At 35.3% G+C, this 20,488-nt stretch overlaps 1 protein-coding gene across 3 annotated transcripts; it reads right to left on the reverse strand.

The window, feature by feature from the left end:
- Window positions 1-1,108: 1,108 nt before the first annotated feature.
- Window positions 1,109-10,200, reverse strand: LOC121240692 (two-component response regulator-like PRR37). Of its 3 annotated transcripts, XM_041138195.1 has the most exons (13): window positions 10,083-10,200; window positions 8,687-9,141; window positions 8,381-8,542; window positions 8,121-8,254; window positions 7,776-7,934; window positions 6,119-6,205; window positions 3,952-4,047; window positions 3,734-3,821; window positions 3,207-3,633; window positions 3,086-3,113; window positions 2,003-2,755; window positions 1,589-1,662; window positions 1,109-1,473 (listed from the first exon to the last, which is right to left on the reverse strand). In XM_041138195.1, exons 2-13 carry the CDS (start codon window positions 9,045-9,047, stop codon window positions 1,395-1,397), a joined length of 2,448 nt encoding a protein of 815 aa, XP_040994129.1. In that variant the 5' UTR covers window positions 9,048-9,141; window positions 10,083-10,200; the 3' UTR covers window positions 1,109-1,394. The 3 variants fall into 3 exon arrangements, with proteins under 3 accessions (XP_040994129.1, XP_040994130.1, XP_040994131.1); XM_041138196.1 differs by lacking the exon at window positions 10,083-10,200 and having other exon boundaries at window positions 3,207-3,600; window positions 8,687-9,254; XM_041138197.1 differs by lacking the exons at window positions 6,119-6,205; window positions 10,083-10,200 and having other exon boundaries at window positions 8,687-9,253.
- Window positions 10,201-20,488: the final 10,288 nt, after the last annotated feature.

The raw sequence follows: 20,488 nt of genomic DNA on the forward strand, positions 1-20,488 counted from the left end.
GTAATGAGATGATGAAAAATAGTAACAATCCAATGTTAAAAGTATAACTTAGCACTAAAATAGCCTATTTCAAAAACACAAATAAACTGGACCGAGAAAATGGGCCTTAGATGGGTCATGGACAATAAAAGGTCAACGATAAGCCAAAAATTAGGCTAAAAATAGTCGGAGGTTTTTACATTTGGATGTTAAGATGATGATGTTTTGAGTTGATTTATAAATTGTAATATTTTATGGGTCATGTTGATATGTGTTTGAATGTAAATAGGTTGAGACCAAATAAGGATGGGCCAAGGAGGGCCGGCCTTTTTGTTTTTCCTTTTCCCAAGCAAGTTTATTTTATTTTATTTTATTTTTAATGACCTGTAATTTAGAGGTTAATTCACTGGTTGAGATTTTGGGTTGCACGCAATTTCTATGGAATTTGGTAGATCCACAATCTTTCAAGCTATTAAGTCCGCATTGAATCGTGAGGGTAGGACCATTGGGAGAATAGAAAAAGAAAAACAAATATCACATGTTTGGATAATGAGATGGATTGAAATTTTTGTAAATAATAGTAAATTAATTTAAATTAAGATATTTTATTAGATTTTGCGAGAAAATTGAATAAAAATATTATAAATTTAAAATATTATTTGAATATAATTTTTTAATATTAATTTTACTTTGAAATTTAAAAAATTTATACTGTTTTTTGTTTTTTATTTTTGGAAAATTTGAAAAAAAATATAACGATTTTGTAAAATAATTAAATGAAAAAGTTAAAAATTTAGAATTGAATCGTATTTTATGTTTGAATAATATTCTCATCTAATCCAAGTGCCACAAGATGATTTGGGATGAAAACCTGACATTAGCCGATAGCTCTGATATCATTAATGAGAATTTCATAAAAAATAAAAATTGAAAGAGAGAAAGAAAGAGAAAAATGAAAACTACATCTTAATATTGAATTGAATTTTTCATCACAGATTGCTTGTACTTGTAATAAAATGGAGGATAATTCAAAGAGTAATATCAAATCAATGCAGGATATAAATGGCCAAATCATTTTAAGGGAATGGCTGATGGCAAAGTATAAAACTGAAAATATTCGAATCACTTGTACTCTAAAAACAGCTTTATTTCGTGGATAGGTTAACCTACATAAATGGGTAACCCTTCCCAGAAATCCATCAAATTACACACACAAAATAAAGGCTGCAAGCACGTTCTTAAGTTCTCAATCAAATGTTCATTTTCACAAAGATAGTAATACCACTACCCAAAAAAACCTTCTACAGCCAATCTAACACTCATTTCCTTACATTCCAATCTAGTGCTAGTTCCATGTACACAAACCTAGAAGGATTGTCAGAAACAAGGGTTAGAAATCTGCACTCCAGCTCCTGTTATTGTAAACTGTCAGAAGAAATATCCCCAGATACATGGTCTTTGCTCTGACAGTCTTGTCCTGCCTTATTGTCAGAACTGTTAAAGAAAAGAAAATTAGAACTAATGATCTCCCCAGATTCATAAAAATGATCTTGGCAAAGGCAACAATGATAATGGATTGTAATTTGAACCCAAACTTGAGGTATCATACCTTGTTTGTTTAACAAATTGTCCCCTGATACGGGGCCGTTGTTCTGCCAGTTTTTTCCTGCTTTGGTATCGAACCTGGAAAACAACAGACAATGAAGACTAGGTTTCATACATCCTGTAAAAAGCTAGACCTTTTTTGACCAGTAATAAGTTAGACCTACAAAATGACAGCAAGATATAATTTTTATGTTGTCTATTACTGTATCATTTGTCAGGAGATTCCCCAGCATCATATATTATTTCAAAACAAGAAACTCCTAGGCTGGAAAAGGTCAGGACTTCGTTTTGCTCGGGTTTTTTTTTTTTTTTTTTTTTTTTTTTTGTGGTGATAATTTTGATTTGTTATGTTAACGGAAGGTTATAGTGCGGGCTCTATTTTGCTCCCCCACAAAACGCACAGGGAAAAATGAATTACCCTCTTTTCAAAGCATCTCTCTTTCCTTTTCTGACGAAATTTGTTTAGTGCAGCCTCCCTGTGTGCCACTCGTTCTTCATCTGATCCATTCCCACTATTTTTCCCACTAATTGCCCCAGCTCCAACGTTTCCAGCTGCCCCATTTTCACTTTCTACGTTTGTTACTCCAGCATTCAAGGCAGTGCAGCTTCCGTTCTGTCCATTGCTGCCATAGTTACTTCCAGAAGCACTTCCATTCACACTATAGTCTCCCGCATTACTTTCAACAGGCCCTCCTACCACATTTGATGATCCACATTGCTGAGAAGCTCCAGCCATGTTCTTCCGGGAGACATCACTGCAGTCTTGCTGTAGTTGATGCTGCTGCAAGTTGTGGACATGATGATGATAATGGTGGTGGTGGTGGTGGTGGTGCTGGACCTGGACCTGCTGTTTTGAGCCCCTTGTTTGGGCTTGAACCTTGTTAACTTCCACATTAGTTGCCTTCCCAGGTGTATTCTGCACAGATTCGAATGTGGAGGAATGAAAAGATTTGAATGCTGATATGGACTCTGGCTTCTCATCGTAGACTTCTAGCTTAGGAATAACACATTTATCGGTGGAAGCCACATCATTGTTGCTACTACTCCCATTAGAATGCTGATTTGGCAGATTGCCACTTGAATGAGATTGAAAATTGTGTGTTGTCCCCGTATTCTGCGCGGCTGAATTATCATCAAGTGGAGAACAGCTCCCAACATTCCCTGTATGAGCCTGATCAAAAGTGGAAATCATTAAACCTGGCCAGAAATGGAGGTTTGGATCCTCTCACTTACTTTTTTCAGAGTCCAATTTTTACCAGCAGCTGCTTGCCAACCACTGTGAGCCACATTATGATACGGAGATTCTCTTATTATTTCACTGCAAAAAGATTGAAGAGTTTCTGTAAAGTACTGGTTTCCTTTTTTCCTTGGATTGGCAACACACCCGTCCACATCACAATGTGGTGCACAATGATCGGGAACAGACTTCAATTGCTCTGATAAGATGAGGTCATGTTCACAATATAAGGCTTTCACGATCTAAGCTGCTACAGAACATTACCTTATTAACAGAAGAGGCAGTATTGTATCTGCATGGTGAAGAAAAAAGAAATAGTAAAACAATTGTTGAAATGTAATATGTCATCAGCACAAATAGTATTTCTGCAGGGTTCCCTTCTTACTTTGAGAATGCTGACAGATCTGAATGTCTAAGAACATTGCGGTCATCATGTGCAACATTTTCAAAATCCTCTCTCATCCTCTTCAAAGTTAGTACAAGGGACGGCAGTTGTCTCGAATCACAATGTGCTTTGGTTTGTGATATATCAGAAAGGCCATTCGAGGTGTCAAAGTCTCTGCTTTCAGCCTCGAGATAAGTAGAATTGACAACTTTAGCCATATTGGAAGATGGGTTTTCTGGCTTGCTGATAGCATTCTCACTGTTGTGCTTTGACTTATCACTATCAAATGGCTTGCTGTCTACATTAGCCAAAACATTCTGGCTTCTACTACTTAGATGGATAGATAACATCTCATGTTGAAATTCATGTCTTGAATCTGGATCTTTACATACTCCTGTTTCCAAGTTTTTACCAAATGCAACATTGTCTATGAAAATTAAATGCAGATCCCAGTATTAATAGTTAATATTCAACCAAATATAATTAAAAAAACCTAATGGAGAAGGATAGATATCATTAAGGCATACCGTGTTGCTCATCCTGTTCGGGGCACTCTTTTGTTTCAGTAACATGCACCCACCTGTTGCTAAATTTTTCAGGCTTCGTATGAATCACCTGGGCACATTAGTGTTTTAGAATGTATTTAGGCATTTTCTTCTGTATACTCCCTGTGTACATGGGCTATGCCTATTTTCATTCATATCAATGAAACTTACTTCTTACTTATCAAAAAAAAATGAATCACCTGGGCACAGGTGCTATCTGGACCATCAGTTATTTGATCTGGAGGTGATATTGGTTGGGGACTTTCAACTTCAGCCGCCCTTTTGGTCCACGAACTCTGCAAAAAGAGTAATAGTATTTTTAACTTTGTCAGTGTCGTGTGTTCAGGAACCTTTATTCATTATATGCTCAGCTCAAGTTTTTTTGTTTTGACATTGAGCGGTAAATTGTTGCAAATGATGATCTAAGCCCAAAAAATATCCTAACCCTGAAGCAGACAAATGCCAGGTCAAATCAAGCCATTTAGGACTTCCATCATCTTTGCTATCATAATTAATGTTCTTTCCTCTTTCTACTAACGAGGAAATCCTTATTCTACCACACACACTGATGCTGCTGAGGCATGGAAGGTGGCTAAAAGATGCATAGGGTCCATTTTGTGTTGTACCTTTGCCTAGATTGCATTGTGTAATTTGTGTCACCCCCAGCCCTTTGGGACCATAAGTTGGGAGTTTTTTAAGTTAAGACTCACGGGCCCAACTATTTTAGGTGTATGTATTTATTGTATTGCATATTTGTGCAATTTGATTCCTGATTTGATTTTACCGAGGCTGACAAATTTCGATTTCTTGTAGTAACAGTCATTTAAGGCATGATTTCAATGAGAAAATTTGCCTAAGGCAACCTACAGAAGTTTCCTAATCTGTAACAGCTGCATTGACTTGACAAAAACCCAAAAAAACCCCACCCTTTGAGCCTGCTGATATATGAATAAATTAGGGAAGTTTTTTCTGATTTAGGGGCTGAAGTATTACCTGGAAATCACCTAGAATCAGAGCTGCAATAGTTAGGAAATTCCTCATTAAGATGCTACCAAGATCTTAGGCTTAAGAGGCTACCACCCTTTGAGCCTGCTGTCACATTTTTATGCAAGCTGTCCAAGTCTGATTTCCTAAGGTTATGATTTCAGAGATCGTATTTATGACTAATCGCATCTTGTAAGCTTGATCATATGCATTGATCGTTAAATATAGTGTCATGAGTATGATGGAGGCAGAGAGTAGGAAGAATACAGTGCTGTATACACCATGACATCCACTCACAATGGCTATCCAGATCTATTATGACTTCCAAGTCCCTAGAGACCATAGGTTGTACCCAATGAGTCATCTTAAGCAATGACTCAAGTTCCCTGGGTTTGAGGCACAAATTGAAGTCAAGGAATGTGACACCGGAAGCACAAGAATATTCACACAGCCTATACAATTACACACACTAGTGCATTTGGACACTTGACTATGGAGGCTTAAAGGCTCACTTTTAACAACAGGCCTGGATAGAGGCTTCAAGAGGACTTTAGGACAATACACATGGCCTGTGAATAGCTCTAACACAAGAAACCTGTTCAGCCACATCAACAGAGGCATCTACCTGCTGGAAACAGCAATCCTAACGAACTTTGAAAGGGATGTCAGGATGTACGATGAGATCAAAATTTGTGAGGTTTGTAAATAGTTGTAAAATCTTTCTGAGATGAGGTTTTGAGATGTTTGATGAATAGGAATTAGATATTTTTAATTTACCATATAAATAATTTTAAATAACTTAATAAAAGGAAAAAAAAGAAAAAGAGAGATGAGGCATCACCAGTGGCAGTGCAACCGTCTGGCCACCCTTAGCAGCCAGGCCTCTGGCCACCACTGGGCAGAACAGGGTTGCACAGATCGGGCTGCAAAGAGGTGCCATTGGGCAGCCCAGATGGGGCCACCCTTGGTGGTCAGGCCCCTGGCCATCATAGGGTGGCACAGATGGAGCTGCCCTTGGCCGCTAGGTCTGCGGCTGCCACGGGGCACCCGATCTGGGCTGCTAGTGGCAGCCACAACAGAGTGGCTGCAGTTTTTTTTTTTTTTTTTAAATCTTATTTAAAAAAATGATTTGTTTGGAAGTAAGATGATCTTTGACTGAAAAATATCTGACTTTTAAGTTTTCCCTTAGTACCCAAACATGCCCAAAGTCCTTGACAGCCTTAGAACTTAAGTCTAGCTGAATATAGTATAGTCTGTTCAAAAGAGCATCATATTTAATCTAAATATGAGTGTCATGCTTAGCGTAAATGTATGATGTGATTAGTCATGGATGAATGAGTTAATTTCTTTGAAAACACAAATAGAAACCAAGGAAAATCAGACCTGTCCAAGTGTGCCAAAGTAGGATAGATGACGTTTTGAGTCTTCTTTTACAAAGAAATATTGATAGCAATAGCTATGGGTGTTTTCCTAGATTGCAAAGGAGGATCTTTTATTACAAGCTTGAGCGCACGATATAAGTGGCATGATCATAACCTTATGTATGCTGTAAATGTTATTATTTGCTTGAAAAAGTGTTGTTACTTATATGCTATACAAATGTCAATTGTTAGCCACTTTTAATGAATCTTGGTTGAATTATGAAAACGTTGCTTGTGGATGCAATTATGTATGATATGCTTATATAGTTGTTTGTCCCGAATGGATGCCATGTCACGATAACCATGCTTATGTATGCTAATATGCCATGTTTAGTGCTATACCATGCATATGAATATGACACACATAAATATGACATCCCATGAACATAATGAATTCAATAAGATGTTCACATGCATCATGATAAGATATGAGAAGCCATGTGAGCAACAAGAAAGCTTTAATACTTACTGATGAAAAAATAAAAAATAAGAAAGCTTTAATACCTGGCCTTAGGTTATGCTATGGGTGATTGTGCACATCACAACCTCAAGTGTAGTCCACCATATGTAATGTTATGATTTATGTGGTCAATGAAAATCGGACCATTGCCCACAGAAATTATGATGGCCATCATGCAAGTGAAAGCAAGATTAACAAGTCATGCATAGAATATATAGGATGCATAGAGTCTATCTCTCATGTATCCATGTTACATGAATTCCCATGATTACTTCTTGAATTCTGCATATGGTTCTATTGAATGATCCACATGTTATATCTACATATAATTATGATGAACACTTCCAAGGTAAAGTTTAAGGTTAAGTTATGTGTATAGTATGATGTGTTATTTACTGAGTCTTCAACTCACTTTTGTATGTCCTATCTTTTGATGTCCCAGGTGATGATTATGTGGACATTGAACAGGATGGCCAGGAGCAGATTTTTACCAGAGTCTTAGACAGTGCTAACGAGTGTTATTGCCACATAGCACTAGTTTATGCTTTATGTCATTATGTTCTTACTTTCAGTTTTATAAAACATTGTAGTGTAAAGCTATTTTTATGATTCAATGATACAAGCAAAACTTTTATGATGCCCAATCTCTTACCAGGCACAAGTTACAAATGTACGTAACATTCCTAACCTATGGGAAGGGGTGTTACATTGTGAGACAGAAATTTTATGTAGGTAATAAGCAAGTGTCCGGAGGAAGAGCTCTACACTCCACTAGCCCAAGAAACTTGTGATCTCCGACTGTTATTCTCTATTTATCAACATTACTTCTTTAGTTTAGATAGGCATGCTGTACAAAGTTTTATTCTTAGGGTGGAATGTATTTGAACATTCCTTTGTTTTATTCTTAGGCATACAGTTTTTTTCTTGGTGCTGTTCAAATACAATAGCTCTTCAAATTTGAAAAGCCATAATCATGGAGCCATATCATTATTTGTTAATATCAATATACGACTTTGCTTTGGTGGTTTATGCTACAAGTGAATTTGAGAGTACATTTATACTGACATTATGCACTCATCAGTAAAATCAGCCAAAACTTAAAAGGAATGTGTCAAAGGGGACATAGGTAGATAATTTTAACTGACTTGTACATTGCTACCTGAGTTCCACTTCCATTGTCACTTCCATCCCGACTTAGTCCATTACTTCCATTATCATGCTCATCACAGCTGCCAGTATCATTATCAGACCCATCATCACTTTCTGATTTTCCAGATTTTCTTGTTTGTGTCCCACTTTCACTCCCGCTGCCACTAGACTGAGAAAGGGTGAGAAACAGATTCAAGTTGAGGAACATCAACATCAATTGCTCCAGAGTGAGCCACATGGTAATATAAATTGCCCCACTAAAATATTCAAGTACACACTAGTAATGAACTGAGGAAAACTCACATATAAATTTACGACAAATAACTACAAATTTGAAGTAGAGGTAGCAACTTACGCTGTGGCATCTCCTCCAAACATGCTGCCAGAGGTTTTTAAGTTCATTTTTCCGAATTGGTTTCGCTAAAAAATCAACTGCACCTTTTGAGAGACACTTGAAGACTATACCCATTGAATCATGGGATGACATCACTGCATAGGTCCATCATCAGGTGTGACAAATAAACGCACCCAATCAGCAGTAGTTATACCAAACAAGCCTTATGTTTTCATAAGTTCCATGATAAAGAGGCTAAAATACTATTAAATGATACTTACTAATAACGGGAATATTCTTTAGACTTCTGTGACTCATAATCTTGCATAAAAGTCCAATTCCAGATAAAACAGGCATGACAACCTCAGTTAGGATGAGATCTATATGATTAGTTGGATCTTCTAAGATTTTCCATGCTTGGATACCATTAGCAACAGCAATGACTGCAAAGACCATATTAAGAATTAAGCAGTATAAAGGAAAACCTAACCATCAGATTGAAACACAACTTCAATGTTCATTGGATGAAGCATCAATCTAGCCAGAGACAAAATAACTTCACCATAGCAGGAAAAGCAAATTACAACCTTCATAGCTGCAGTTTCGAAGCAGAGCACTGACAACCTGGCGTGTAGAATCATCATTTTCCACTAACAGAACCTTCAAAGATCTGATAGGAAGAAACCTCTCCCAACATATAATAGGTCCTTGAGGCTGTTGTTGCAGTATCTGAGACCCATCGTGAGCCTGAATCAAAGCCCTGGGCCCATTGCTTACTTCTTGAGTTACCTCATTAATTCGTAACTCATCTTCCTCTAACGATTGCAAACCTTGGCCTTCACCAACTACCCCATTAGTCACTTGCTTTTGATCACAACTTATATGGCTATTTTGTTCAACCAACCCTCTACCCCGAACATCATCATTGTTTGCTGGAACAGCCCCCATCAACCAACCGGATTCAAACAGGAAAGTAATTAGGAATCATACCCTTGTGTACTGTAGCAAGGAAGCCATACATTTCATCTTCGAAAATGAACCTCTGCAAGCACAAACCCCTTAAACTCAATCTTAACCAAAGAGACGATTCATGACAGGTTCATCATGAAAGATCCCTGAGAGAGTAGAAATTATAACCACTTCCCATCCATCCTAGTCCAACAAAAGAATGACATAAACTTAAACCGGCTCCCATATTACAACAGTCCAGAAATTACAAATGTAACCAAAACAAGGGAAATCAATCTAAGGCAACCAGCTTATGATGATTTATCAAAAATTTGAAACTATAACCAGCTTATGATGATTTAACACGAGTGATTTCAGAACCTTAATAGCTCTGGAAATGAAAAGGATATTCAAAAACCAAACAAATAAAGTATGTAATAAACAATCATCGACCCTTGTATATCTCAGAGCAATATCTCAGTGAAAAGTTTTAAGTCAACCCAGCCCCTCGCTCTGCCGCCACCAAAATCCTTTAAAAGCCCTAAATTACTCATTAGGAGTGGAAGCTGAAAAAAGATATAGATGGTCAAAGTTGCTAGATGGTCAAGCAGTCCAAGTAAACATCTACCTTAATTTTCGAATATTCTGACAATAAGCATAATAATTTTTTTAATTCCCAATTCGAGGGAGAGTGGAAGAAGAGAGGAGATTCTCAAATCTGAGCAAAGTAACAGAAAATAAGATCTTACGAGAAATCAGTTTACGCTTGGGTTTTTCAAAAACTCATCGAAACAACCATACTAGATTGAAGTCTCTTACTTTCTCAGATCCCATGAAGGGAAACTTGAAGATCCGAAAGCCCTAAATTATCTAATAATTTCCCACATTTTCTCAGCCTCTAAACAGAGCACTACCACTAAAAAATAAACAAATTTGTTTTTCTCGAGGATAAAATTAAAATTTCAAAAGAAGGAAAAAATACAGTAAAATAATATTCCGATGTTAACTACAAAAACGTCACCGGAAAAACCACACCTTCGAAGCTTTTCCCGATGAACATCAGCAAACCACCACGGAAAGCATCAAAAGAAAGGCTTGACTGGCTAAGAAGTTCGGAAGAAAGATGCCTGAGAGAGAGAGAGAGAGAGAGAGAGAGATTGGGGGAAGATATTATTTCGTGGGGATGCTGACGTGTAACAAATGGAGGTCTGAAGCGGCTCCGAAGTCCACGTGTGATGTAGGACCATCCAACAGGGAAAAATCAAGGCCATCCTTTTGTATGAGCTGGACAAAATCGAAACCTCGAACCGGAAGAGGAGTGAGACGAATCTTATACGATCCTTCCAGATCTGGGAGTCGACACGTGGCTAAAGTTCCCTAGTTGTTGAAGGCGGCGGAAAATAGAGACGGCGTCGTTCGAGGTTCAGGTAGTTTTGCTAGTCCTAGTCGCGTTTGTCTTTATCTCGATACTGGTACATGACAAGAGTACCCTTATCTTGGTCGACGTTGGGCCAGACGGGCAATTCACGATTCTGCTCTTAGATCTTTGTCGTTGAATATTACTTAATTGAAAAATTTTATACACCGTATTATTATTTTATTTTTATCATACTATATAAAATATAATACATTTATTATTATTATTGAATGATCGTTCTATTAAATCCAATAATTATAAATATGTCATATCTTATATAGTACTATAAAAATGAGATGATGTATAACATTATTCTACTTGATTTTGTAATAGTTTCGTATATTTGCCTCCCATGAAAAATCCTCCTTTGGCATAATTTTTGTTTTGTAATTTTGCAAAGAGTAGGCCTGGTTTGGTTTTATAAACTTTTGAAGTCATCTTATCCTATTTCATTTCATCTCATCAATTAAATACTATTTAAACACAAACAGTTTTTAATCTTAAATTTTTAAATTTTTTATTTAATCATTACAACTTTTTTAAATTTTCAAACAACATACAAAAAACATTTCAACTTTTTCAAATCCAAAAATAAAAATAATATTAAAAAATTATACTTTAACCCTTTTTTGACTTTATAATTTTGTCATTCAATTTTTCATCTAATTATTACCTAATCATTATAATTTTCCTAAAATTTCTAACAAAACACAAAAAATATTTCAACTTTTCCAAATTTCAAAAAATAATATTACAAAATTAGACTTTAACCCTCTTTTAACTTTATAATTTTTTTATTCAGATTTTTCTCCCTCATTTTTCAAAGGACAATGATATACCACTAACTATATTACAACTCAAATACTACTACACATTTAAATATTAATATTTTCTTCTTTAATTCAAAATTTTTGCACTTGCAGCAGTTCAAAGTAGGTAAAATAATAATTTTTTTAGAGTAATGCTACTCATCATTCCAATTTCCATCATCCTCGTCTCATTCTATGATATTACATTAGATAATTGGAGATTATTTATTATATTTCACTTGTAAATTTATAATCTAATACCACATTATGGGATGATGAGATGATGATCATGAGAAAAAGAATGGTGAGAAAAATGATGATGAATAGATATTTTCATTTTTTTATACTTAGTTGTAAACAAATTATAGTATAGTTGTTCTTATATCATTTACCTTTTTCAAAATTCCATAAAAATTTTAACTCAAATCATTTTACTACTATTTACAAAATTTTCATTATATCTTATCTCATCTCAAAATGAGGCCTAACTTTACGTGCTATGGTACTATTCCGCTTTTATCATATTTTATAAATGTAGTCGATTTTCTTACTATTGAACTATTTTTTTATTTTTTGATTTTAAAGAATTCAAAAGTTGATGAGCAATAATACCTTATAGTAGGATAGGAGTGAGATTACTGCAAATAAATAGAGCAACTCATAAATAGTTCGAGCTTGAGCTAAATTCATATATACTTGATTTGAAACTCGGTTGATTTAATAAATGAGATATTTGCACACATTAATATTGATTCGATATTAAACAAGTCAAACTCACGTAAACTCAACTTAACTCGATTTAGGCTTGTGTACCAAACTCTTAGAAATTTGACTCGGCTCATTTGAGTTCATTATAAAGCTCGTAATTTATGGATTATATATATGTGCATATTTATTAGATATTAACTTAATATGCATTCCATATATAATTATACATTATTAATTTATTTATAGTTTACCTTATTTAAGATATTTTATGTTTGTTAGAGAGATAATAGTCTATTGACTTTAGCTATAACTATAAGTTGATAATATAATGCATATCATAATGCAAGTTAATAGTATTTCTCTTTGGTCAAGGAATCGTATCATTAACCTTATACAAAATATAGTTTATATTATTCTATATAAATGATAACACATGTTGTAATATATAACTATTAATTATAATTTATAGTTGCATATTATTATATTTTCATATTGTAACATATTTATAAATATGTTACTATGTTATATTATTTGGTTTATTATGTCATATTATAAACTATTATAAATACTTACGTGAACTTATGACTTATTATGTCATCTATATATATTATATGGTTTAATTTCTTACATTTATCTTATCATGTATTATGTCTTACTGGTGGTAATGATCCGAGTATCATGTAATAGGGTTGTAAGATCAGATCGATAGTCTTATTGGTCGGTCTCGGGGTATAGTTTTTTTGGATTGGATTGGACCGGATCGAGCCCGATCGAATGTGTATATATATATATTATATATAATATATTATTTTATATAGTAGTTGTATAAGTTAATTATGTAATTTTCATTCAAGGAATCACCATTGACCATATATATATAAAATGAAATTATTTAATATTCATTAACTATAAATAAAATGTTAAAGAGATCACTTAATTTTAATTTTACTAATTTAATTAGTTTTTTTATTAATTTTTCTGTCAAAAAAAAAAAGAAAAAAGAGGGAAAAAAATTCATGGACCGAATCGGACCGAATGAACTGACCAAACTGGACCAATAACACCCCTAACATGTAAGGTTTTGAAATTACAAAAAGACATGGTGAATGATAGGGAGGAGATGGTAACCTAATATATGAAGATTTAGATTTTACTCAAGATATGGAAGCTGACATGAATTGTTTTGTAAAAACTCTATGAAGAGAAAATTAGGAAGAGAATTAGATTCTCATTTAATATGTTAATTACTTTTTTAATTGAAAAGCATTTGTTCATTTATATTATAAAAAGTTATATTATAAGAGTTCTTTCAATCAAAACTAATAGGTTGAAAGTTAAATTGTTAGAGCTTATTATAAAAGTTACTTTTTCTTATAAATTAATCAAAAGAAAATAAATTAATTAATTTTTTTAAAAAAAAAAAATGGAGTGGGAACTAAAGCAACAAAGTTAGCCCATTTGAGATTGAACTCTTCAGGCCGTATGCTAGACTTGGAACCCATTCAGTCCTTTAAATATTAACTTTCATCTCATCTCATTTCATCATTACACCTTTTTCAAATCCCCATACAAAATATAATAAACAATTCAACTTTTTCAAATCTCAATTCACCTTTTTCAAATCCCAATACAATAATAATATTAAAACACAATATTTTAAACTCTCAAACAAAACACAAAATTCTCATCTCACCTCCCAAATCTACCCCTTTACTCTTTTTGAATAATATATAAATATATATATTTATTTGTTTTTAATAAACTACCGTCCAAAGTACCCGAACTCATTCCACAATCCTTGCTGTCAAATTGACAGTGGGGTCAAGTGACATAAATAAGAGGAAAAATAATCACTTCTTCTCGGTACAGTCGCCGAGTGCAAGCGGCGAGTAAACAATTGACATGGTATTATGTCACGTCAGCTGATTTAAAAAAAAAGAAAAAAAAAAGAAAACAGAACAACCTCTGCTTTCATTTCTCTTTTGTTTTAGATTCCCGCTCGACCTCTCTCGTCTTCGGCTGGTGTGAAGAGATTCCCACTTTGGTGCTCGACGTCGATACAGAGATCTTCGGCTGGTGTTTTTCCTTCAGATCGTAAGCTTGCGTTGTCTTCAGCGTGGGTGATTTTCGACGTGGGTGATTTTTGGCGTGCTCTTTGTCGCACGTTCTTCATCTTCCTAGGTTTGCTCGGCAGTTCTTCATCTTCCTGGTTTTGCTCGGCGTGGGTGTCTTTCTCGCACGTTCTTCATCTTCTTGGGTTTGCTCTTACATTTTTGTGTTGTTTGTTTGCAGGAGTTAGGGAGGTCTAACAGTTTTCGGCTTCAAATCGACTCTCTCTCGAAAGCTTTGGGATTTTGTGGTCTTCAAATGGAGCTGTGAGGTGAACTGGTCTAGCACGGTAGATATAAACTGGAACGCGTACAATGGTAAAGCACCTCTTACTGTGTGTGTTTGGAAACCCAGCTCTATGTTCATGTGTTTATGCCTTAGAAATGCATACTCATGTGAATGAAATTCATGTTTCTGAGTAAAAAAAAAAAAAATATGCATAATATTCAAACTTGTTTCTGCTGAGCTCTCAATACAATTTTAATTAATTGCTACCTCTAAGTTATGGATGCAGTCATTTGTAGTCTAATTTTTCATTCTAGTTACCATTCTCACAATTTTCATTATAGAGTTGTGCTTTGATCAGATGAAGCTCGTATCTGATTTAGTTATTTTTAGATTAGTGTTTTAGGGACTCTTTGAGGACTGTTGCGTTATGTTTTTAAGATATGAGGGTTTCAATCTTTGTTTAAAGGAGGTGCTAATGGTATCCTATTTTTAGAAATTATTGACTGCCTCTCTAAATACAAATTTACAATGTTATGGAATTGGGGCTTGAAACTTGGTCTATGATTTCTATATACAAGAAACATTTGTTTGGACCCTAGCAGTCAAAAGTTGTAGTTTTGATACCTTATTGCAAAGCTATAATTATTATTGTCTGGTATGATTAATTAAAAATGCATGCTCAAGACATTCCACTTGTTTGTTCACTTAGTATTCTTCTCAAAGACTGACCTTGGATATTGAACAATATGTACAGGGCATTGGAAAAGGGGAAGAACACTCAAATCCGCTAACACTATCTCGCTCAAACACCCCTACCTCAGTATGTTATTTCATACTTCAAAAAACTTATTGGAAATGGTCTACTCAATGTTTCTCATCCTAATTATCATTATTATTTTTATGTTAAGACATCCCTCAAACGAGTTTAGCCAACTTTCCAAATCACATGCACAGTTACCATGGACCAGTGCCTACATGGTCACCAGCTTTTCTGCCATATCCAGATGGCAGCCAATATCCCAGTAACATTCAGGTGGTTTTCAATGTCTTCTTGTTTGTTATGTGGAGGGTTTTTTAGAGTTTAATTGCTCTTGTAATTTTTTTTTTTTAAGTAGAATGTTGGTTACCCATTTCAATATGGGATTGGACCTCCGACTCCTCACATCGCTACAAGCTGCACAACGAGCGCAAGGGGTTGTTTAGAGGATAGACCAAATTGTAGGGAAACTGAAGTGCCATGGACAAACTCAATTGTTGATGAAGAAAGTAAAAAGGATAGATCCGAATCACGAGAAACCGATGATTACACTACTGGTTCACCACAGTTAGTGCAAATGGATGGTGATGATATAATTGAGGAGCCAAGGTCGGGGATGAAATTCAATTCTTTTGAAGATTTACATATCTATTATAAAGATTATGCTAAGAAATGCGAGTTTGAGGTGATGACACAAAGGAGTGAGAGGGGAGATGATCAAAGTATCAGATATGTCACTCTTGGTTGTGCTCGTGGAGGGAAGGCCATGATTAAGAGTTTGAACGTCGCAACACCACGCCCGACAGGAAAGACGGATTGTAAGGCAATAATTAATGCCTTAAAGGTTGATGGAAAGATGCGGTTGACAACAGTCCATAATACACATAATCACGGCCTCAGTCCAAAGAAATCTCGTTTCTTTCGTTGTAACAGAGAAGTGAGTGAGACTGTAAAAAAAGTCCTAGATACAAACGACTTGGCTGAGATCCGGATGAATAAGAGTTTCGGATCTCTTGTCGTTGGTGCCGGTGGTTTCGAGAACCTCCCGTTTTTTAAAAATGATTGTCGCAATTATATAGACAAGGCACGTCATCTACGACTTGGTGCAGGTGGTGCTGGAGCACTTTGAGATTATTTTATGAGGATGAAGTACAAGAATAATAGTTTTTTTGCATCGATGGACTTAAGTGATGATGGGAGGCTAAAGAATGCATTTTGGGCAGATCCACGCAGTAGGGTGGCCTACCAATATTTTGGTGATGTCGTCACATTCGTCACCACATACCTCACGAATAGATATGGGATGCCGTTTGCACCATTTGTTGGTGTAAACCACCACAGACAATCCATTCTTTTGGGAGCAGGGTTGATTTCAAGTGAGGATACAGAGACCTTTACATGGTTATTCTAGACATGGTTGCAGTGTATGGATGGTATACCTCCAAAAGCTATTATTACTGATCAAGATAGAGCAATGAAAAACGCAATTGCTAATGTCTTTCCAGAAAGTCGGCATAGATTCTGTTTATGACATATATTGAAGAAAGTTCCCGAGAAGCTTGGGTCATATGCTGCCTACAAAAGTGGACTAAAAAGTCACCTAATGAAATGTGTGTACGACACTCAAACAATTGAGGAGTTTGAGAAATGTTGGGATGGGTTACTTAACACATACGATTTACATGAGAATGTCTGGTTGAAAAGTTTATATGATGAGCGTCAGCATTGGGTACCGATATTCTTAAAAGAGCACTTCTGGGCTGGAATGAGTACAACCCAGCGCAGTGAAAGTACGAATACTTTTTTTTATGGTTATGTTCATGCGAGAACAAACTGGAAGGAGTTTGTCGACCAGTTTGACAGTGCGCTGAGGAAGAAAATTGAAAATGAAAACAATGCAGACTTCCACACATTTAGCGTCACCATTCCTTGTATATCTAGATCTCTAATTGAAAAGAGATTTCAAGAGTTGTACACGAATACTAAATTTAGGGAAGTCTAGCAGCAAGTAATGGGTGTGCTTGATATGGATCTATGTCTACTCAGTGAGGATGGTGTAATGAAAACATATCTGGCAGAAGATGAAGTTCGTGTTGAAGAGTTTACTAAGCTTGTGTCCTATACAGTTAACTTCAATATGGAAGACTGCGATGGAAAGTATTCATGTGGGTTATTCGAGATGAGGGGGATATTGTGTAGGCATATTTTAGCCATCTTCAAAGCTAACGGTATAAAGTTATTGCAAGACCGGTACATTTTAGATCGATGGAGGAAGGACATCAAGAGTAGATACACGTTAATCCACAGTAGCTACGATGCTGGAGATCAGAGGCCATATGGTAATAGATATTCAAGTTTGCTGAATATATGTTATCAGATGGAAACTTATGCAGCGGGTTCCAATGAGCAGTTTGAAGATGCAAAAAAAAAAAAAAAGTTATATTCAATGATTGACTTGTACGGTGAGAATCAACACCCCCCATTTATGACCCAAACAGGTTCGTATGCGAATTTTTGCAGTTTATTTATTTTAAGTAGTTCTTGATAGTATGTCATATTTAACAATTCTATGCCTCTGACAGGTTCGAATGCTAGTTTTACGACACTGGACACAAATGCTGGTGGTAGTTCAAAACCCGTACTAAGTCCAAATGTTGTGCGTGGGAAAAGAAGACCTCAATCTCTAAGGAGAGCATCCAGAATGGAGAAAGAGATGCGGAAGGTTAAAGTCAAACAAAAAAAAGCACCAGTCAAAGGGAAACAAACGTAAACAGGTGCATGTCTTAATATTAATGGTATTAGATATATACATGGTTATGTATATTAGCTTTATAACGTAATTACATAGTTATGTACATTAGCGAGATGAAGGAGATACACCACTCCCGAACGTGTGTAGAAATTTATTTCGCCCATCAGATGTAGATATCACCAGCCCTAGACAACTGCAGGTATATTAATTGTTAATTATTTTGTTATATTTAAGTTTGCCTATGGAAGAAGTAAATGCAAAAAAAAATTAATAATATATCATTTTGTTAATCATCAATAGCCTGTTCGAGACAACTCGATTTTTGACAATAGTGGAACCCAGCCCTAGGGAACAATGATCGAAAGTCAAGAAAGTGTAATAATTTCAAAATTTTCACTTAATAATTTCAGTTTTGCACTTTTCACTTTCTGACAGTTTCACTTTTAACATTCTGCATACAAATCTTTACAGATACAGTTTGGGTTGGATGGATCACAACCTGTACAGCATGGGTTCGATGGATCACACCTTGAAAAGCATGGATTGGATAGATCACAACTAGATTAATTGATATGAGCAAATGGGCATTTTTGTGAAAATGTAGAATTAGTTAATGTTATTATAGTATGTGTTGGGATCTGGTGTAAATGCGAGAACATCATAGTGTCCTGTTGGTGATGTTGTATATGATACTTCTGATTTTGGTGATGTTACTTGAATCCAAACGTAGGTTGTACTATGTATGTTTAGCATCTTGGTGCTTGTTGGTGATTACCTGGCAGCTGTATTGGTTGTTTAGCATCAATTCTTCCTTGGTTGTTTAGCATCTTGATGAGTTGGAGCAGTTGGATTTTAGTTTCATTTTTTCTTTCTCAATTCCAATATTAGATCGAGTTCCATAGTCATGAGCCTGAGAATTGATTTGTACTCAATGTTTCATAAATTGGATATGGGATCTATGGTGCATTTATTTCTGTTTTCAGTACTAGTGCATTTGGGTTGTCTGTCTGTGTGCGGTGTAGATCGGGGATGGTATTATCTAGGATGCCGTTTGTTTAGTTGAAGAGTTTGGAAATTGAAGAGAAAATCAACAATGTGAGATGGTGTGCGGTGCAGATCCTGTTCTGAAGCAAGAAATAGCTCTGACGCCTTCTTGTTTGCTACTACAAAGTCCACATAGTTCTGAAAAATTTTACATGCATGATCTTGTTCTAAACAACCATACTCAAATGTAACATGGCACTTGCTGAATTTTACAGAGGCAAAATGGCAATTGCTGAATTTACATAGATATCATATCGCACTTGGACTAAACAACCAAAATGACTTGTAACACTTAAATTACACATTCAAACTAAGAAACAACAAACAAACACTACCAATTCAGTAAGCAACAACAAACAAAAACTACAAAAGCCCAAGACACCCGAAGAAGCGTCCATGAACGTGTTATTCCAGCTTCTTTCTCAAAGAGCATCAACTCCTTCTTCAAAAACTCCTCATCTCGACCATCTTACACCATCTCTCTCTTCTCAATCTCCCCCTTCTCAATATCGCGAAGTCTCTCATCGACCTCTTTCTCCTTCCTTAATAGTTCATTTTTTCTTTCTTGTAATTCCAGCTGCATGTATTGACCACCATTTACCCACTTGAAAAACTTGCAATATAGTAATCCCTGATATTGTGTAGGCATATATAAAAAAATGTTAGATGTTTTTAATTTGCAAACAATTTATTAAACATGTTACATGTCGAATTAGAAGTAGTTACCTTCGTGTTATAATTTTGACACCCAAAGAATGGTCGTCTTGGATTTTTGAGAGTATTTGAGTATCTAAATGTAACTTGAAGATCGCAGAAGCACAATGGTTGACAAGTACGTATACTAGAGGATGAAGAAGATAGAGTTGATGACGACATTCTAACATTCAACAATAAGCACAGGGGAAAGGCACACATATCAAAAGATACATATTTCTGAAAACTTAAGGGTCACTGAATCCAATGGTGTCACTGCCGGCTGTAGTTATACCTAGACTACCATAGCATTAGAAGGAGGAAAAAAACCCCAACTTCTGTAATCTAAGCTGCCAGAATTTTTGTTCATTTGAATAAGTAAAATAACAGAAGGACAGAGTTGAAATTCCAGAATAATTATCAACATTACAATAGACAGACAATAGACAGGAGAACAAACAAACAGAAGCTGGGGTGAGGATCAAAATCCAGAGAATATATTGAACAAAAAATAGAGGACAACTTCACAAAATAAACTAGAGAACAAAAGGTAACTACTTACTTGTTACCATAGTCTAATGAACAAAAAACAATAGTCTGCCCCAGGAGGCAGAGTAGTCTCATACTTACAATAGTCACTTTAAACAAAAAATAACTTCATTACAATAGTCTCAATACTTGTTCAATCACAATAAACTAGATAACTAGGTCAAAGAATAAATCCACGTTAAGCCACCCCATGACAAATTCGACAACAATAAATAAATAAATTCAATCAAGAGATATTACTTCTGACCTAGCAATTACCATAGGAACAAAAACAATAAACTGATTGACTCATATGTGTTCAATATTAACTCTCAATATGTTTGATTAGTTGTTCAAAAACAATAAAGTAGAGAACAACTTCACAGAGTAAATCCA

This window comes from Juglans microcarpa x Juglans regia, chromosome 7S, assembly GCF_004785595.1.
Source record: "Juglans microcarpa x Juglans regia isolate MS1-56 chromosome 7S, Jm3101_v1.0, whole genome shotgun sequence".
NCBI classification, from domain to species: domain Eukaryota; kingdom Viridiplantae; phylum Streptophyta; class Magnoliopsida; order Fagales; family Juglandaceae; genus Juglans; species Juglans microcarpa x Juglans regia.